The following is an 18,216-nucleotide window of genomic DNA, read 5'->3' as shown; positions in this document are numbered from 1 at the left end:
GCCAAGCCCTGTTTTTACCTCATATCCCAGCAGTAATGGATTGCATTACACCTGGGAAGAAAACGCACTTATTCCAAAACAAACATTTGGACAATATTAGCCCACACACCTACAAGGGTGCACTTTAATGCCAGTTTTATGACCTCATATTGAAGCTAATAGAGACCCTAACTGATGTATAGAACAATCTTAAAATGATTTACTTTGGTTTTGATTCAAGCATCATGAAACCTCTCTAAAACAAATTAATTTGACTAGTTCAAAATCAGTTTTTTGAACCTAACTTGCTTACTACTTTCCCCATGTGGTTTCTTCCTTCACATACTTCATGAAATTATTACCTCTTTCTAAATATTTGGTCAAATTATTAATTGTGTTCAGGTTTCTGAAAAAAGAAATGTAGCTCATGTACCCCACTTAGCCCTACAGCTTCAAGGTGTGAATATGACAAAACGCCTCAGTTTTGCCTCATACTTTTCAACCTATTTTGAACAGCTTTTGTTGACAAGCGAATTAGCTTTAAAAAGTAATTTGTCACAACCCCTTAAAGTTGTTTTATGAGTAACCTGTGACGAACTTTAACTACAATTATCCCACTCCATTGATCTTAAATTGCCAGTCATGTCATTGTTATACTGAAGTGAAACAATCAGGAATGTACCAGTATCAGGGGTGGGAGGAAATATTTATATAATTTCACATCAGTAGGAGCCTATTTATACACTTAACCACTTATATTTTTAATACGCGAGATAAAGAAAACAAATAATGTATCTGAATCAGAGAAAATGCCATGTGTAAAATCTGTTGTAGCCGCCCGCCTATAGCGTAATGGTACGCTCCTCTCAAATCACGAGGAAAGCATGCACTTCCGTATTTTGAAGCGGACTAAAAGTCGGGAGAAGCTTCACGCACACAAACGGGGCACAATATGGATAGGTTTTGTTGTATTCTCTTGGTGTCGTTATCTGGAGTATCGACACAGTTTATACCACCGGTAAGTGCATCCAAATAATGACTATTCTGTAATCGTAAACTGTCAGCCAAAAATTAGTTAGCCTGAGTGCTAGCTAGAAAGTGCGTCTGCACATGAACAAAGCTTTTCTTTCTTTCGCCCTCTTAACAGTATACCGAAGAATGTCAGACGGGCATGTACCCTCCCAAAGGTCCAACGTAAGTATTTGCCATTAGTTAGAGTATGTTAGCTGGTTGTCCAAGGTGCTGTCAAATGTCCATAACATCTAAACAACTTGCATACATTGTGTAACACCTGGCACAAGTTCACGCATGAGGCGGCATACATTATGGAAGGTTAACAGGAAGTGTTTGTATAACAGGTGCGTATTGTCATTAGCTACCTGCCTCTGTCCATAGGGCAACATTGACTACTGTAGTGACTACTGTATTCTCATAAAATGAACCTCACATGACAATATTGTGCAATACCACTTTTCAGGGTATAGTAAAGTGACCTCAATGTCATTATGCATCAATCTAACATTTATCATGTCACGATTTTGATCAGATTCAAAGGGTCTGTCACCTGGTACACAATAGACCTGGATTTGCCCCCTAGTGAAAGATGGAAGCTAATCATGACTGACAAAAAAGCTGAGGTGAGAGTATTACATGTCTTGTTTGTATCCATTTAAATTACATAAATGTATTTACATGACTGTTTTCTTATTCACTATTTGTCTGGTTTTCTTCAGTTGGTCACCTTGATCCAAGCTATCAGGGATTTGGCAAATGCTTTGGTTCCTAGTGGGAAACTGATAGATTTGGTCGACAAGGACTTGGTGAGAGCGTTTGGCCATTTCACTGGAAAACGATTACACCTCGTCACATGAAATAATTTCAATTATTGTTTGATTTAATCATGTAACTGTTTCTGATCCATGATTCATGGTTTTGTGGTCTGCAGCCTTTGATAGTGAATACCCTTCCCTACCCATTCAACGAGGAAATAAAAGGAATCGCGACCGCCTCCGGTGTTCCCCTTGGTAATATACATTAACCCACAATTGCCTTATTCCAACCCATGGCCACAACATCACTATCATTCAGTCTCTAGTTTCTGTCTCCTCGGCCTCTATTCTGATTTTATTATACATGTTTCACTCCAGGCGAGGTTGTCCTCTTCAACATCTTCTATGAGGTCTTTACGGTGTGCACTTCTCTAGTGGCAGAGGACTCAAATGGCAAGTAGCTCATGTTTGTTATGACACATTTCAATCAATACTTTAGTCAGGCAGCAAGTACATGTCATCGTGGTAGGATGTGACGCTTGAAGTTCTCATGTACACACATCATTTTGGTTTCTCCTTGCATTGTCATAGGTAACCTTATCCATGGGCGGAATATGGACTTTGGACTATTCATGGGGTAAGAATGTCACATGAAGGGTCCTACCACGCATTGTGTTGATAGGAGCTATTACAAACCCAAATTGCTAGTCAGTCACAGATTTTAGATCATGTGTGCATTTGTAATTTGGGTGAATGATACCTCTTTAACCAATCATATTGTTCACCTTTTTCCAGTTGCTACACCTTTTATTTTCTGGAAAGTAATGCTCTTGTTTCTTTCTCTACCAGGTGGGACATGAAAAACAGGTCCTGGTTAATAACAGAGAAACTCAAGCCTCTGGTGGTCAACATCGACTTCCAGAGAGGCAACAAGACGGTCTTCAAGTCCACTAACTTTGCCGGCTACGTGGGCATGTTGACTGGCATCAAGCCGGTGAGTTCCAGTCTGCTCCGGGCTGCATTCAACAGGCACAAATGGAAGAAATCAACATTATCTTTTGAACGTGACGCTGAAGTGCTCTTTTTAACCAATGATGACAAAATTGCTTTCTTACATCTGTTTTAATATCATGGTAGTTGTGAGACAGTAATTTAACATTTCTCATTTTCTTTGAAGCATGCTTTCACTCTGACCATGAATGAGCGCTTCAGCCTTGATGGCGGATACATCGGTGAGCTACCCAAGATGCTCGGTCTCTCAATCAGTACATTATAGACCTGTGATGAATGCGGAGCGGGGAATGTTAAGTGTGTCTGTCCTCTCTCAGGGATCGTGGAGTGGATCCTGGGGCATAGAGATGGGATGTGGATGAGTTTCCTCACTCGTTCCGTCTTAGAGAATGCTACCAGGTATCGTTCTACTTTCATGGAAGTATCAAATTACTATGTTCTTTTTTTGTTATTGAAGATAATACATATTCTTGCTTTGAAACTTCTTATGGCTTAGATCCCGCTAACGGGATCGATATGACAACAGCCAGTGAAAGTGCAGGGCGCCAAATTCAAAAAAGAAATCTCAATTAAAATTGCTCAAACAGAAGTATTTTACACAATTTTTAAAGAAAAACTTGTTAATCCCACCAGTGTCAGGCTTTACAGCGAAAGGACACCAAACGATTGTTAGGTCAGCACCTAGTCACAGAAAATGGCTGTGTTTTTTCCAGCCAAAGAGAGGTGTCACAAAAAGCAGAAAGAGAGAAATTAATCACTAACCTTTGATCTTCATCAGATGACACTCATAGGACTTCATGTTACACAATACATGTATGTTTTGTTTGATAAAGTTCATATCTATATACAAAAATCTGCGTTAACATTGGTACGTTATTTTCAGTAGTTCCAAAACATCCGGTGATTTTGCAGAGAGCCACATCAATTTACAGAAATACTCAACTTTAATATAAGATGCACAGAATTAGATATACTCCTCCTTAATGCAACCGCTGTGTCAGATTTCGGAAAAAGCAAACCATGCAATAATCTGAGTACAGCGCTCAGTCAACAAATCAAGCCGTACAGATATCCGCCATGTTGGAGTCAAGTCAGAAATAGCATTATAAATATTCACATACCTTTGATCTTCATCAGAATGGAATCCCAGTTCCAAAATAAATGTTTGATTTGTTCGATTATGTCCAAATACCTCCTTTTTGTACACGCGTTTAGCCCAGTAATCCAAATGCTCAATGCACGATCGCTTAGTTCAGACACAGTCAAAAAAGTTATTACAGTTCGTAGAAACATGTCGAATCGATGTTATCATAAATCTTCAATAATGTTCCAACCGGACAATTCCTTTGCCTTCAGAAATGGAACTCAAGCTAACGCTCATGCCACTCTGCCAGACCTGACTCAATCCCTCCTTCACAGTAGAAGCATCAAACAAGGTTCTAAAGACTGACATCTAGTGGAAGCCTTAATAAGTGCAATTCGACCCCATAGACTATTCTTCAATAGGCAAAGAGTAGAAAAACCACAAACCTCAGATTTCCCACTTTCTGGTTGGATTTTTTCTCAGGTTTTTGCCTGCCATATGAGTTATGTTATACACAGACATCATTCAAACAGTTTTAGAAACTTCAGTGTTTTCTCTACAAATAATATGCATATATTAGCAACTGGGCCTGAGTAGCAGACAGTTTACTCTGGGCACCTTATTCATCCAAGCTACTCAATACTGCCCCCAGCCATAAATTAATATGATGACAATACTTAGCAAAGTGGAATCTGAGATTTGGGCTCTATTATGGAGGAAAATCTGAGCACATTCAAGACCAGCATTTTGAAACTGACATTTCTTTGGTCTCACAAAAACACACCGTCTCTTTAACCCTGTGTGTGTCCAGCTACGAGGAGGCAAAGAACCTTCTGGCCCAGACCAAGCTGCTGGCCCCGGCCTACTTCATCCTGGGAGGGAACCAGACGGGCCAGGGCTGTGTCATCACCCGCTCCAGAGTCCTCAGCCTCGACATCTGGGAGTGAGTGGTTAAAAACACATTAGTATCCAATTTCAACTACCCTATCAATAACACATTTCTAGTACAGCAGGGGTCTCTTAACTTGTGTCATGGAGAAATACTGGATGGGCAGGCTTCTGTTCCAGCCCAGCACTAGCATGTCTGATTTGAAAAGTTGCTGGGGTGGAACGAAATCCCACATTTATGCGTTTGGAAATTCTAGAGTACAAATTTCAACTTATGAATGTAGATGATGCCCAAGATCACATTGCATCACAAGTCATATTGTTAAAAACCTTGGTTTGTAAAACATTCAGGGATGTGATCAACACTACAAAAGGGGAATCTGAAATGTCTAGCTGATATTCTTGGTTTTACTTTCTCCCCAATTTTGTGATATCCAAGTGGTAGTTAGTCTTCTCCCATACAGATTCGGCGAAGGTCAAGAGCCGCGCGTACCCCTCCGACACACTTCTCACTTAACCCGGAAGCCAGCCGCACCAATGTGTCGGACGAAATACCATACAGCTGGCGACCAAAGTCAGTGTGCATGCGCTCAGTCGCCACAAGGAGTCGCTAGAGTGCAATGGGACAAGGACATCCCAGCCAGTCAAACCCTCCCTTAATCCGGATGACGCTGGGCTAATTGTGCGCCGCCTCATGGGTTTCCCGGTCAGCTGCAACACAGCCCGGGATCGAACCCGGATAGGTAGTGACGCCTCTAGCACTGGTATGCCTAGATATTCTTGATTTAATCAGGAAACATTATACTCCTGTTGTGAAGGATTGAGCTGAAGCTGGGCCGCTGGTACGTTCTGGAAACCAACTACGATCACTGGAAGGAGCCTCTGTTCTTGGACAACCGAAGGACTCCAGCCATGAAGTGTATGAACCAGACCATGCAGGCAGTGAGTTAACCATTCCATGGCTGACCAAAAAGGGTCAACTCTGCTCCTTACATTATATTTCCTGTACAAATTTACTCCGTGCTAAGATTATTTCCCTTTCTCCTCAGAACATCTCACTGAAGACTGTGTATGACGTGCTGTCGACAAAACCAGTCTTGAACAAGGTGAGTCCTTATTTACTGTAGTATCAACCATTTTCGCAATTGAACAATTCATCAAATGAAATAAATCTAATGCATAAATCCTGTCAGTATTTTTCAACAAGACCAGCTGAGTGACATTGACTTCTTGTCATTGCAGTTGACCACATACACCACGTTGATGGATGTGAACGAGGGCAAACTGGAATCCTACATCCGTGACTGCCCCAACCCCTGCATGCCCTGGTGAAGCCTCCAACAGACCTCAGATCGGTTTCTAAATGATCTATTGCACAGAACAGTGGTGGGGAGATGGGCTTAACTGATTCAGAAACTGGATAATCATGTTGAAATATGTACAAGTCTTTGCACTAACTGCTCTGATCCAAATATTGCCTCAATCTCATTTGCTTAACCCATGGGCACTAATAAGCACCTAAATTGGAACATAGTGGATGTACAGTAACATCACAGCTCTGTATGGGTTTTGACTGACATCCATTTTGAACTTGCAACAAGAAGTGGGGCAATGTATTTTGAAAGATGACATTGAGGATTATAATAGCTTTGTCATACAAGCAACCCAAAACACCTGTGATTGAATGTGCCTGTAAAGTTACAAGATGACACATACCCTTGGTTATTCTGAAAAGAGTGATCCCATTTGTTTGAAAAAAAATGCACTGCTGCACTCATGACTCCTATGCGCACAAATTACAATTGCCTTGAAAGCCTAACACTTGTCACCCCACATTTTCCAAGAATAGTCTAGATACTGGATGTATTTGTTTGAGATTATACAAAGTACACTAAATGACTAACATGATTTTATTTGCAGTTGTACTTTCATTTCTATATAGGCCAAATGGCACCTCACTGTTTTGTTCCAAATTAACATGTATTAGCCTTTCTACTGCGGAAGGGATAACAAGGAAACACCTCATTAACCAATTCTATACAAATCAGAGAGGATGATTTTCACCCAATTGAGAAAGTGCCCAGGAATAAACAGGCCTCATGAAAGCAGTTCACATTATTTGCATTCAAATAAACTACACTAGTTAAACCCAAAGACAAGCCACCGCTTTGCAAAGTTCAATCATTTTATTAACTACATACAGTGGGAAACTGCCCCAAGAAACAAAAAAGGTAACATGTAAAGATGACCGACAGCCCCCCTCACCAGCAGGCTGAATGTAGTTTGAGTTCAAAGGGTCAGATGCTTAAAAAAAAGCATGGGAGCTAGCAAGACAATTAAACGAGGCCAAGAAGACAGAACAAATAAAACAATTCAAAATGACAAACAGATTCCATATCTGTAAAAAACAGAACTAAGGTGATTTAACAAGTTTACTAGACTTAGAGGATTCAAACGAGGCTTGTAACAGCAGCATTGATCAAGAGAGAAACCCCGCCCTAAAACCCCAAATTAGCAACAAATCATAGAACACATTCAGGAATCAGGGGCAGTATGTATCAACCGTCTCAGAGTAGGGGTGCTGATCTAGGATCAGGTCCAACTTGTCCATACACTCAATATGTATTATCTAAAAGACCAAACTGATCTTAGATCTTCAGCACTCCTACTCTGATGTGCTTCATAGATACAGCCTCGGGAGTAGAAATAAACAAAAACAGTGTTGGTTACATTACAGTTTTAGTTGTTCTAACCGTTTCGAGTGACACTCAGTCACTAGCAAGTCATGACATTGTCTCGCCATCCAATAAATCAATCATTAAGTACAAATAGGAGTCTGAACATCTTTAGGATGATTCTGTAGTGGTCAATCGACAATGTTCGTACAAGATTATTTTCATGCACTTTGTGCACCTATGGTTTCTGTAAGAAAGATGAAGAGAAAAAAAAAGTAGAATCATTCTTCCTGGAGATATCGCAAACACAGGAGATGGATACAATAGTATATAGCCAACATTTACATGACAGAATAATATCAGTTCTGCAACATACATTTATTTACCTGGACATTCTGTTAAGAAGTTGCACTCTACCGGTTTCATAACACTCTGCCAGACAGTGAATCGTTTCACTAGGCACGGTCTGTACCTACCTGGTTCTTTGAGTGTGTGTCCATTGCCCACTAGTCCAGCCAGTGTGTCAGTGTTCCCATTGAGGATCTCAGCAGACAGATTATTATTCTGCTGTTCCTCGACTATCCTCTTCTGGAGCGCCTCCTGTTCATCACACACACACAGATTATTCGATTTCACAAGACCAATGATCAGAGTTTGTAAGAAGAGGAAAAAGGGAAGTGGACGTATTGATAACAGGGGAAATGGAGTCATTCTGTATTGTCCCACCTCACATATGACACTGAGCTGCATGGGTAAGTCCTCCACTTTGACAAAGTCTTCCTCGTCGGACTTCTGGCTCGTGTTCCCTGATCCCACCTCCTGCATGAATTAAATGAAAGCATTAGAAAGTATATAAATGCTAAAGAATTGGAAATGTAATAAAGACATTGGAATACACATTTAAAAAATAAATAAATATATATAAATAAAATCAATCAACTTTTTAAATAGATTTTTGTAGTTTAAAAAAAGGACCATAGGCCTGTGTAGTGGTCTTACATCTATGTTGACCATGACAGGTGACTCTGTGTCAGGGCTGCTGCTGCTGTTTGAGCCCTGGGAGTGGGAGCCCTCCTGGTAGTTGGTGGTGGCTGAGGCCACACCTCCCTGGCTCTCCCCCTCTGGCCTCCTGTGCTCCACACCCTCCCCCTCTTCCTCTGGGGAGTCCACCACCTCGATGGACTCGGACTTACTGCTCTTGACTGGGCGGGGCGGGAGGATAAGCAAGCAGGAAAGTTTAGGATGGAGAGGAGAAGGTGAGGGAAAAAGGAGGAAGGGAGAGACAAAGGATAGGGGAGGGGGGGAATGGGGTTAATTGAGAATCAGAGGGGCTGAAAACACAGGCATCCATCAGACCAAACATTGCTATAATGAAAACATCCGACAGCCATTTATCAAAATGTGGACTATGTACACAGCAAAAGGTAGATGAAAAGAAAAACAGGTAGTATTGTGGTTGACTAAAAACTAAAGAGACAGAAAACACAACAGTGAGTGTTCTTACCATCGTTACTCTCAGAGCTTTCTTGGTCTGACTTTGTCTCTCGGTTTCCATTTGCTGCTCCCTGAAATACAGGAGAAGATGGTAACTAGAGTCTAGTGGAAGTGTGTGTACTGAGTGTGTGTGGGCACGTGTCCTAACCAGTTGCTCAACTCCGTCATTGCTAGCTTGCAGGGAGGTCTGTACGTCCTGGGGCTCAGCTTCAAACTCGTCCATCTCCTCCACCTCGTTCTCATCCTCCCCACTGCCGTAGTTTGTCAGGGCCTGGGTCTCCGCCTTGGACAGACCTGGCAAAGAACAACCATGAAGGGTTAAGCACTGGGACATGACTAGTCTAGGGTGTGGCACTCGTCATAAATCCTAGTAGGGGTTTACTTGGTTGGAAATAGATTGGCGGGAGTTGTAACGATTTGACCAGAAAGATTCACAACAAATCCTCCATTGTGAACCTGCAGAACAGTCGATCACAAGCTTCCTCTAGTAGTTACGGTCACTAGCAATGTTTGCTGTGGTTGAACTAACTCACTTTGCAGAGAAGCGTTTAGGCTAATTGTGGCTTCTCGTATTGTAGTGTTCACTCACTAATAGAGAGAGGCAGACTCTCTCCATCGTCCTCCATCTCAGAGGTCTCGCTGCTCCTGCTGTCCTTCCTCTTGGTCTCTTTCTGCTCTGTCTCGTCTTCATCCTGTCACACAGAGTGAGATGTATAGTTAAAGACATTTACACTATCCTTAACCCCAACCTTTAGACTACACTAGGGGTGTCAAATGACCTTTTTTTTATTAAACATTTTTGGTGGTAGAAAACAAACAAAATATACTTTCAAATGACTAAACCAAATTGAAACTGTAAAATTATAATGGACCTACATTCATACAGTGTCCAGCTAATAATCACTGAAATTAAAGCTACACATTTAGGGAGGGTCGAAAATGCCAAAAACGTATATTTTTTTGCTAAGTTTGACGACAAAGAAATATAACATTTGATGAGTTTGACACCCCTGTGCTACACGATGTGTAGTCTAAAAAGAGAGATCTGGCTTGAAACCACACTAGAAAATCAGATGTTGAATGTTGATTTCCTCACTTTGTCTTCAAGATACACTGGGGAAAAGGACTTCTCGACCGCCGGCGACTTGTTCTCCTGAAAGTAGATGGAAATGTTCAGTCTTGAAATTGATTCCCTTATTTAGTCAGATCGAATCACACACACACACACACACACACACACACACACAAATCCAATAAGAAAACACACTCACCCCTATCCCCCCCACCTACCTCATTATTCCTGTGTTCACGCTTGACTTGGTTATTATTAGGGGATTGTCTCCTGTGGTTCTTGTGTCTGGCTTGGGAGTTAGCTATAGTAGCAGTACTACTGCTGTTGCTGTCCAGGTCCTGCATGAGTCTGAAGAAGGCCAGCTCGTTAAACAGGATTTCAGAGATCTCCACCAGCAGGTCCTCGCCACAGTCCTTTAGAGTACGTCCTACAAACTTACTCAGAGAGTCCTGAGGGGAGGGAGAAACTTCGGGCTCAATTTTGACAATAACGTTAAGCTAAAACAGCACTAGATAATAGACAATATAGGTGTTGAGAAAATCTAAGAACGCTGCACACCGATACAACTGTGTGGCTTGGCTCTGCCCCCAGCCTTGCTTGTTCAGACCACTATGGCTCATTTGTTCCCATTGGAAACGACAGACCACAGCCTATCTTTGTTTAGTTATACAAATCTTTGCTGATACTAATTTTAAAATGGCTGAACCAATATTTCTGGATAATATATACTGCTCAAAAAAATAAAGGGAACACTAAAATAACACATCTAGATCTGAGTGAATGAAATGTTCTTATTAAATACTTTTTTCTTTACATAGTTGAATTATCACACAAAAATGATCAATGGAAATCAAATGTATCAACCCATGGAGGTCTGGATTTGGAGTCACACTCAAAATTAAAGTGGAATACAGGCTGATCCAACTTTGATGTAATGTCCTTAAAACAAGTCAAAATGAGGCTCAGTAGTGTGTGTGTGGCCTCCACGTGCCTGTATGACCTCTCTACAACGCCTGGGCATGCTCCTGATGAGGTGGCGGATGGTCTCCTGAGAGATCTCATACCAGACCTGGACTAAAGCATCCGCCAACTCTTGGACAGTCTGTGGTGCAACGTGGCGTTGGTGGATGGAGCAAGACATGATGTCCCAGATGTGCTCAATTGGATTCAGGTCTGGGGAACGGGCGGGCCAGTCCATAGCATCAATGCCTTCCTCTTGCAGGAACTGCTGACACACTGCAGCCACATGAGCTCTAGCATTGTCTTGCATTAGGAGGAACCCACGGCCAACCGCACAAGCATATGGTCTCACAAGGGGTCTGAGGATCTCATCTCGGTACCTAATGGCAGTCAGGCTACCTCTGGCGAGCACATGGAGGGCTGTGCGGCCCCCCAAAGAAATGCCACCTCACACCATGACTGACCTACCGCCACACCGGTCATGCTGGAGGATGTTGCAGGCAGCAGAACGTTCTCCACGGCGTCTCCAGACTCTGTCACATGCTCAGTGTGAACCTGCTTTCATCTGTGAAGAGCACAGGGCGTCAGTGGCGAATTTGCCAATCTTGGTGTTCTCTGGCAAATGCCAAACGTCCTGCCCGGTGTTGGGCTGTAAGCACAACCCCCACCTGTGGACGTCGGGCCCTCATACCACCCTCATGGAGTCTGTTTCTGACCGTTTGAGCAGACACATGCACATTTGTGGCCCGCTGGAGGTCATTTTGCAGGGCTCTGGCAGTGCTCCTCCTTGCACAAAGGCGGAGGTAGCGGTCCTGCTGCTGGGTTGTTGCCCTCCTACGGCCTCCTCCACGTCTCCTGATGTACTGGCCTGTCTCCTGGTAGCGCCTCCATGCTCTGGACACTACGCTGACAGACACAGCAAACCTTCTTGCCACAGCTCGCATTGATGTTCCATCCTGGATGAGCTGCACTACCTGAGCCACTTGTGTGGGTTGTAGACTCAGTCTCATGCTACCACTAGAGTGAAAGCACCGCCAGCATTCAAAAGTGACCAAAACATCAGCCAGGAAGCATAGGAACTGAGAAGTGGTCTGTGGTCACCACCTGCAGAACCACTCCTTTATTGGGGGGTGTCTTGCTAATTGCCTATAATTTCCACCTGTTGTCTATTCCATTTGCACAACAGCATGTGAAATGTATTGTCAATCAGTGTTGCTTCCTAAGTGGACAGTTTGATTTCACAGAAGTGTGATTGACTTGGAGTTACATTGTGTTGTTTAAGTGTTCCCTTTATTTTTTGAGCAGTGTATATTACACACACACACACACGTTAGTTAGCACTTTGTTAACTTGTTCGGGTGGACGTTTTCAGCTCTTATTCTACCAAAATAAACAGTTACCAGACTAATCTGAGGTTTGAGAGTCGCAATGGGGAAAACCTCTCCCTAACTTTGCTATAATATCATAACGCTGCAGCTGTACATAGTCCATCTGTAAATAGCCCACCCAATTTACCTACTTCATCCCCATACTGTTTTTATTTATTTACTTTTCTGCTCCTTTGCACACCAGTATCTCTACTTGCACATGATCAATGATCATCTGATCATTTATCACTCCAGTGTTAATCTGCTAAATTGTAATTATTCGCTCCTATGGCCTATTTATTGCCTACCTCATGCCTTTTGCACACAATGTATATAGACTTTTTTTCCCTACTGTGTTATTGACTTGTTTATTGTTTACTCCATGTGTAACTCTGTGTTGTTGTCTGTTCACACTGCTATGCTTCATCTTGGCCAGGTCGCAGTTGTAAATGAGAACTTGTCCTCAACTAGCCTACCTGGTTAAATAAAGGTGGAAAAAAATGCTTATCATACCTGCAGTATGCCTCCCAGCTGTCGGTGGAAGAAGCGTACAAACTCCTTGCTCTCGTCGTTCTGCTGGGTGAGGGTGAGCACCATGCGCCGCACCGACGTCAGCAGCTGGTAGGAACACACCTCGTCCATGTGCTCCTGACAGACCACAACAACCTCTTTCAGGGCTTTGCCTTTAACAACATATTACATTGCTAGCCTGGGTACCACTTTGCTGCTGGATTCAAGCATGCTAGCTTTGTCAAATTGTTTGTTGGGACATCAACAGGTTGGCTAAGGCAGAAACAAGGGCTTTTAACATTGCCAAGCGTGAAAATATCTGTTCCTAGAACATAATGTGAATCATTGCTCAAGTCACACAAGACATAAAATAAGAATATTGTGACTCTCACTCCAAATGTAGAATAATTATGGAACAAAAGCCTGCACATCCAGACCAGTAGCTTTCCAGGATAAGGATTGACCACCCCTAGTATAAATGGAGAGGAGACAAAAGGGAGACCACTATAGAGTATTGAGTGTCCTACCTTGAGGAAGGGGATGACTTCAGTCATGATGGCCTTAATCTGTCGATCCAGCTGCTGGGTGTCGATCTGGGGACAGTGGACGTCACCTGACCAGACTCCTGCACCTTTACACACATGCACACTTATTATCTCCCATCTGAGGTGTGCGTTTTGTAAGCTGGCATCAAGAGAAAACTAAACAGCTCAGCACACCATTGCCACGTCCCAATTTTCTTTACTAAGAGGGTGAGATGGCACAATTCACAGGCTCTACATGAGACTGCAGACAGCCAAAGTGCTTTGCACTTGGAACCACTAGTGGGAGTGCTCACACCCTCCGACCACAAGATCGGAGAGCGAGGTCGACGTCTCTCGACGAGGTCGACGTCTCTCGAATCGAACGTGCCGGCACCGCCGAGAGAGAGCGAGAGAGCCGCCGATAGAGAGGGAGAGAGCCGCCAAGAGATGTGTACCTTCCAGCAGCTGAGCAGCGCTTGCAGAAGAGTTAGCAGAGGCCTCAGAGGCAGTAGCAGCAGTGGTGTTGGGACTAAGCTCAGCCTTGAGCTTCATGCGCTCATACTCCCTCATCCTGGCGAGAGCCTTGTCTAAGTGGATCACTGTGTTACCTGGCAGCACAGCAAGGGGCAGGAGAGAGCAAGAGAAGGATATTAGAAAAGCAATGAGGGATAATACATTCACGTAAAGTTACCACAAGCTAAAGTTGTCCTTTGACCTAATGTGCTGTATATTAGAGCAATGTGCATTTTTGATTGCGCATTATTATTATTTTTACCTAAGTCGTCGTTAGCGAACGGCTCCAGGTTGGAGGTGGTGGACAGGGTGCTCTCGTTGTCCACCGATTCTGCGTCATTCCGCCTCTTACTCGGGTTGTGATGCTTGATGACCCGGATATTCTTCTCCGACACGTCCTGAGAGACAGAGGTAAAAAGGGAATTCAGTTACACTACTCAACCACAAACACGATTTAGAGAAAAGGGGGGAAAAAAGACCATTTCCAAAATGAGAACCATCATCATCCATCATTGTCTCGAATGAGGGGAGAAAAAAAAAAAAAAAAAAAAAAAAAAAAAAACACTGATTCATTTCAGAGACAGCTCTGCTAAACTCCCTTGACGTATTTTGCGCCTGTTCTCTCTCGTGAAATCAGTGAGGGATGCAATAGACTAAAAACAATGGGCAGAGCATCTTCCCTTGTATCCTTTTCTCCTAACATGGGGAATCGGGCATCTCATCCATCACTGGGGAACAAAGGAGTGCTTTACAAAAGGGATGGTTCTAATTTAGCAAAACCTCCGGGGACCTGGGCTAGAACAAAGACCTGCACAGCCACACATCTAATCTGTCCGGCAGGCAGCAACTGCAACGCTTCGCTCAGATTGACGGATGGGCTGCAAGGCACAGCCTTTCTGACAACTGGAACACTGGATATCAAAGACGAGAGTGGGGGGGTGGAGAACAAAAGAGGTAAGAGAGAGAGAGAGAGGTATAGAGAGAGAAATAGATGGGCAGAGTGTTTAAGATGGATGGCTGGAGAGAGCGAGAGATGTTGAGAGAAAGTGAGAGGTGTCGAGAATAAGCTATGGGAGAGAGCGAGCTAGAGAAAAGAGAGCTGGGGAAAATTTGAAAAGAGAAAGGAGGGAGTGGGAGATATGACAGCCAAGTGATTTAATGAGGCAGCAGGTGTGTGTGTGTGTATATATGCCTGTGTGCGTATATCCATCTGTCTCACCCCGTCGCTGGTGGCCAGGCTCTCACTTGGGGTGAGCTCTGACTGGGAGCCGGCCGCCCAGGCCACGGGACCCAGGGAGGCCTGGTCCCCGGCCGCACTCTTGTCCGTCAAGTGCCTGGTCACTATGTCCTAGTGGTCAACAGCAGAGAGACATGGTTAAACATGAGAATCCAACAGCAAGGAAGGTTACAAGGAGCTGTACATTATGAGAAAAAAATAAACACTCGACACTCCTACGTAATTTATCGACAACATTTCAACCCCTCAGATCTTTATCAGCAGCTTCTTGTGGCTTGTATCCATTCCTATGAGGTTCACCCATATATTGTATGAAATACTATTTACAGTCTCAGAGTAGGAGTGCTGGTCCAGGATCAGCACAAGATTCTCAGACGTGTTCACCTGTAGAGAGTAGAGTGCCCTCTGGCGCAGGTAGTCGGTGTTGAGCAGCTGCAGCTCGTGGAAGAGCTCGATGAGGAAGTGGGGCCGCGACTCGTTCTGGGAGATGAGTGTGGCCACCTCTGAGTAGATGGTCTCCCTAAGGGCCTCGAACAGGGAGAAGTCACTGCTGGCACCTGGAGGTGTTAAACCGCAAGACAGACACTCTAGAAGATGTTGTCGCAAATAATAAGAAGCAGTCATATGTGGCAGTCTATTGGGGATATAATCTCAGGTTTCCATCCAGTAGTGAAGCGGTGGCGTTGCAGGCTTTAGCTCCAGCCCTGCTGAAACATACCTTCATCAGGACCTTGATTAGCTGAATCAGATGTGTCAAGAGTAGGGTTGAAGAAAAAGCCTGCACACCGAGTAGTTCTCTAAGAGCAATGTACGGCTTTAATCAAAGGCAATGATACTGTACAATCCAATACATTGTACCAGATTTCAGGTTATATGTTCTTAAATGTGAAAGAAAAAGCAATTGCATTAAAAAATATCTATATATTTTAAAGCCAATTAGAATGCCAAGTATATTAGATCAAGCCAGAGATTCCAAGGTTACAAAGGTTGGGATCTAGTTTGAGTCCGTTAAAAGTTTAACTGTAGTACACTCATGAGGTGCTTGTAAGACCGATATTAAACAAAAGTTGTTAAAAAAAAAACTCTGAACTTCAATCAGTGACAATCAGTGTTAGCTGGTGCTTAGCTGTGTGCTAGGAGTGAGTTTACCTGGCACTTCAGTGCATGCAATTCTGTTAGAAAGGAAAGGTGTTCTCCAAGCATACGCTGTGAGGAAAATCAACAAATAAAGTGACGACATAAATAAATGTAAAATGTGGTCACATTACGAAGAGGTGAGGACATAAACCAAATAAAAAAAATGATAATTAAACTAAAGATGTGAGTGGACAAGGTGTGGTGTGATCGGTCAAGGTTTTGTACCGGAGGAGAGGTCGTTGGGCTTGTTGCCGGTCTTGGTCTTGCTGTCCAGTTTCTCCTGGGTCAGTTTGTCCAGCAGGCTCTGGTTCTGATCCCGCTGACGATGGGGCTGCGGCGCCCTCTCCTGGACAAAGTCGGCCGTGCTGGACACGCTGTCACTCTCCACTACTGGAGATACACACAAGCAAGGAAAGAGAAACATTCAAAACAAATCGAGGGGAGAATGTGTGAAAAACATTTAAACTTTCTGCATTCGTCTATTGCATAGATAGCGTTGACCAAGTCGCCTTGAGCAATACCATTTCAGCTCATCTCCTAAATATTGAGAGGTCTTCAAATATCTATTCTTAGGGTTTAAATATATCAACAGGCAGGTGCTACACAGTGGTGGTGGTTGGAGCGAGTTACCTCCCGACCTTCCTAACTGAGCTGCTGGAGAGGAAGGAAAATGTCAGGTTCGAGAAAAAGCGCTCAATATAAACCACTGCATGTCCCGACACTGTCCCCGTACCCATGTTCTTGTGGTGTCCCTTGGCCCGCCGGGTCCTCCTCTTGGAGTTGGGCGTCTTGTCGCGGGAGGCCAGGCAGGCCTGGGCAGAGACCTTACGTCCTGCCCTAAAGGTCTTGGTGACGGTGGTGGGGTCAGCCGGGTCCGGCATGCTGCTGAAGCTCTCCTGGGAGGCCTGGTCGAAGGCCTGGGGCCGGGGGATGTTAGCCCCTCTATAGGGTAGAGGGGAGGGGGATTCGTTGATAGGATCTGGCGGCTGGGAGACGTTGAGCCAGCCAGATTCATGGCCACGACTGCTGCTTCCTTCATTCTGCTTCTGGGGCCTGGTGGGATGGATACAGACAGAGAAAGAAGGTTGGACTAATGAAGGATTTAAGTATAGAACTAAGTAGTAATGAAGTACATTGAGGCTAAAAAAGTATTTGATCCCCTGCTGATTTTGTACATTTGCCCACTGACAAAGAAATGATCAGTCTATAATTTTAATGGTAGGTTTATTTGAACAGTGAAAGACAGAACAAAAAAATCCAGAGAAACGCATGTCAAAAATGTTATAAATTGATTTGCATTTTAATGAGGGAAATAAGTATTTGACCCCCTCTCAATCAGAAAGATTTCTGGCTCCCAGGTGTCTTTTATACAGTCAACGAGCTGAGATTAGGAGCACAGTCTTAAAGGGAGTGCTCCTAATCTCAGTTTGTTACCTGTATAAAAACCTGTCCACAGAAGCAATCAATCAGATTACAAACTCTCCACCATGGCCAAGACCAAATAGCTCTCCAAGGATGTCAGGGACAAGATTGTAGACCTACACAAGGCTGGACTGGGCTATAAGACCATCGCCAAGCAGCTTGGTGAGAAGGTGACAACAGTTGGTGTGATTATTCGCAAATGGAAGAAACACAAAATAACTGTCAATCTCCCTCAGCCTGGGGCTCCATGCAAGATCTCACCTCATGGAGTTGCAATGATCATGAGAACGGTGAGGAATCAGCCCAGAACTACACGGGAGGATCTTGTCAATGATCTCAAGGCAGCTGGGACCATAGTCACCAAGGAAAAACAAATGGTAACACACTACGCTGTGAGGGACTGAAATCCTGCAGCGCCCGCAAGGTCCCACTGCTCAAGAAAGCACATATACATGCCCGTCTGAAGTTTGCCAATGAACATCTGAATGATTCAGAGGACAACTGGGTGAAAGTGTTGTGGTCAGATGAGACCAACATGGAGCTCTTTGGCATCAACTCAACTCACCGTGTTTGG

General features: G+C 43.7%; 2 protein-coding genes across 10 annotated transcripts in view; one reads left to right on the top strand and one right to left on the bottom strand.

Moving 5' to 3' along the window:
• The first annotated feature begins 603 nt into the window (after positions 1–603).
• Positions 604–6,890, top strand: LOC110534407 (acid ceramidase). The gene is made up of 14 exons (XM_021619264.3): positions 604–997; positions 1,127–1,173; positions 1,526–1,616; positions 1,713–1,799; positions 1,925–2,003; positions 2,127–2,201; positions 2,340–2,385; positions 2,598–2,742; positions 2,926–2,980; positions 3,077–3,158; positions 4,655–4,786; positions 5,550–5,673; positions 5,781–5,837; positions 5,974–6,890. Exons 1-14 carry the CDS (start codon positions 932–934, stop codon positions 6,061–6,063), a joined length of 1,176 nt encoding a protein of 391 aa, XP_021474939.1. The 5' UTR covers positions 604–931; the 3' UTR covers positions 6,064–6,890.
• Positions 6,891–6,898: 8 nt separating this feature from the next.
• LOC110534405 (pericentriolar material 1 protein) overlaps positions 6,899–18,216 on the bottom strand; it is a 37,493-nt gene continuing 26,175 nt past the window's right edge. For 3 of the 9 annotated variants that reach the window (XR_016483859.1, XM_036933514.2, XM_036933515.2), the window contains exons 23-40: positions 16,954–17,273; positions 16,446–16,610; positions 16,233–16,289; positions 15,468–15,640; positions 15,066–15,194; positions 14,109–14,244; positions 13,789–13,941; positions 13,337–13,440; positions 12,813–12,947; positions 10,191–10,421; positions 9,997–10,053; positions 9,490–9,592; positions 9,049–9,194; positions 8,911–8,971; positions 8,406–8,608; positions 8,133–8,225; positions 7,883–8,006; positions 6,899–7,653 (exon numbers count right to left, since the gene is read on the bottom strand). Coding sequence is in view for 8 of the 9 variants with exons in the window: in XM_036933514.2 (XP_036789409.2) it covers positions 7,628–7,653; positions 7,883–8,006; positions 8,133–8,225; positions 8,406–8,608; positions 8,911–8,971; positions 9,049–9,194; positions 9,490–9,592; positions 9,997–10,053; positions 10,191–10,421; positions 12,813–12,947; positions 13,337–13,440; positions 13,789–13,941; positions 14,109–14,244; positions 15,066–15,194; positions 15,468–15,640; positions 16,233–16,289; positions 16,446–16,610; positions 16,954–17,273 (2,416 nt within the window). In the remaining variant the exon portion in view is untranslated. The remainder of the gene's footprint in view (positions 7,654–7,882; positions 8,007–8,132; positions 8,226–8,405; positions 8,609–8,910; positions 8,972–9,048; positions 9,195–9,489; positions 9,593–9,996; positions 10,054–10,190; positions 10,422–12,812; positions 12,948–13,336; positions 13,441–13,788; positions 13,942–14,108; positions 14,245–15,065; positions 15,195–15,467; positions 15,641–16,232; positions 16,290–16,445; positions 16,611–16,953; positions 17,274–18,216) is intronic. The other 6 variants (XM_036933518.2, XM_090187315.1, XM_036933517.2 and 3 more) reach the window with 3 other exon arrangements.

The sequence above is a fragment of the Oncorhynchus mykiss genome, chromosome 10, assembly GCF_057628025.1.
Source record: "Oncorhynchus mykiss isolate SJ-2025 chromosome 10, ASM5762802v1, whole genome shotgun sequence".
In the NCBI taxonomy this organism is placed as follows: domain Eukaryota; kingdom Metazoa; phylum Chordata; class Actinopteri; order Salmoniformes; family Salmonidae; genus Oncorhynchus; species Oncorhynchus mykiss.
Note: the sequence above shows the minus strand (reverse complement) of the source record. Positions and strands in the feature narration are given on the sequence as shown.

Coding starts and splice junctions, on each gene's coding strand:
- LOC110534407 (XM_021619264.3), top strand. CDS start 932: ATGGATAGGTTTTGTTGTATTCTCTTGGTGTCGTTATCTGGAGTATCG. Junction 4,787..5,549: donor CTCAGCCTCGACATCTGGGA/GTGAGTGGTTAA, acceptor CCTGTTGTGAAG/GATTGAGCTGAAGCTGGGCC. Junction 5,838..5,973: donor CAAAACCAGTCTTGAACAAG/GTGAGTCCTTAT, acceptor TTGTCATTGCAG/TTGACCACATACACCACGTT.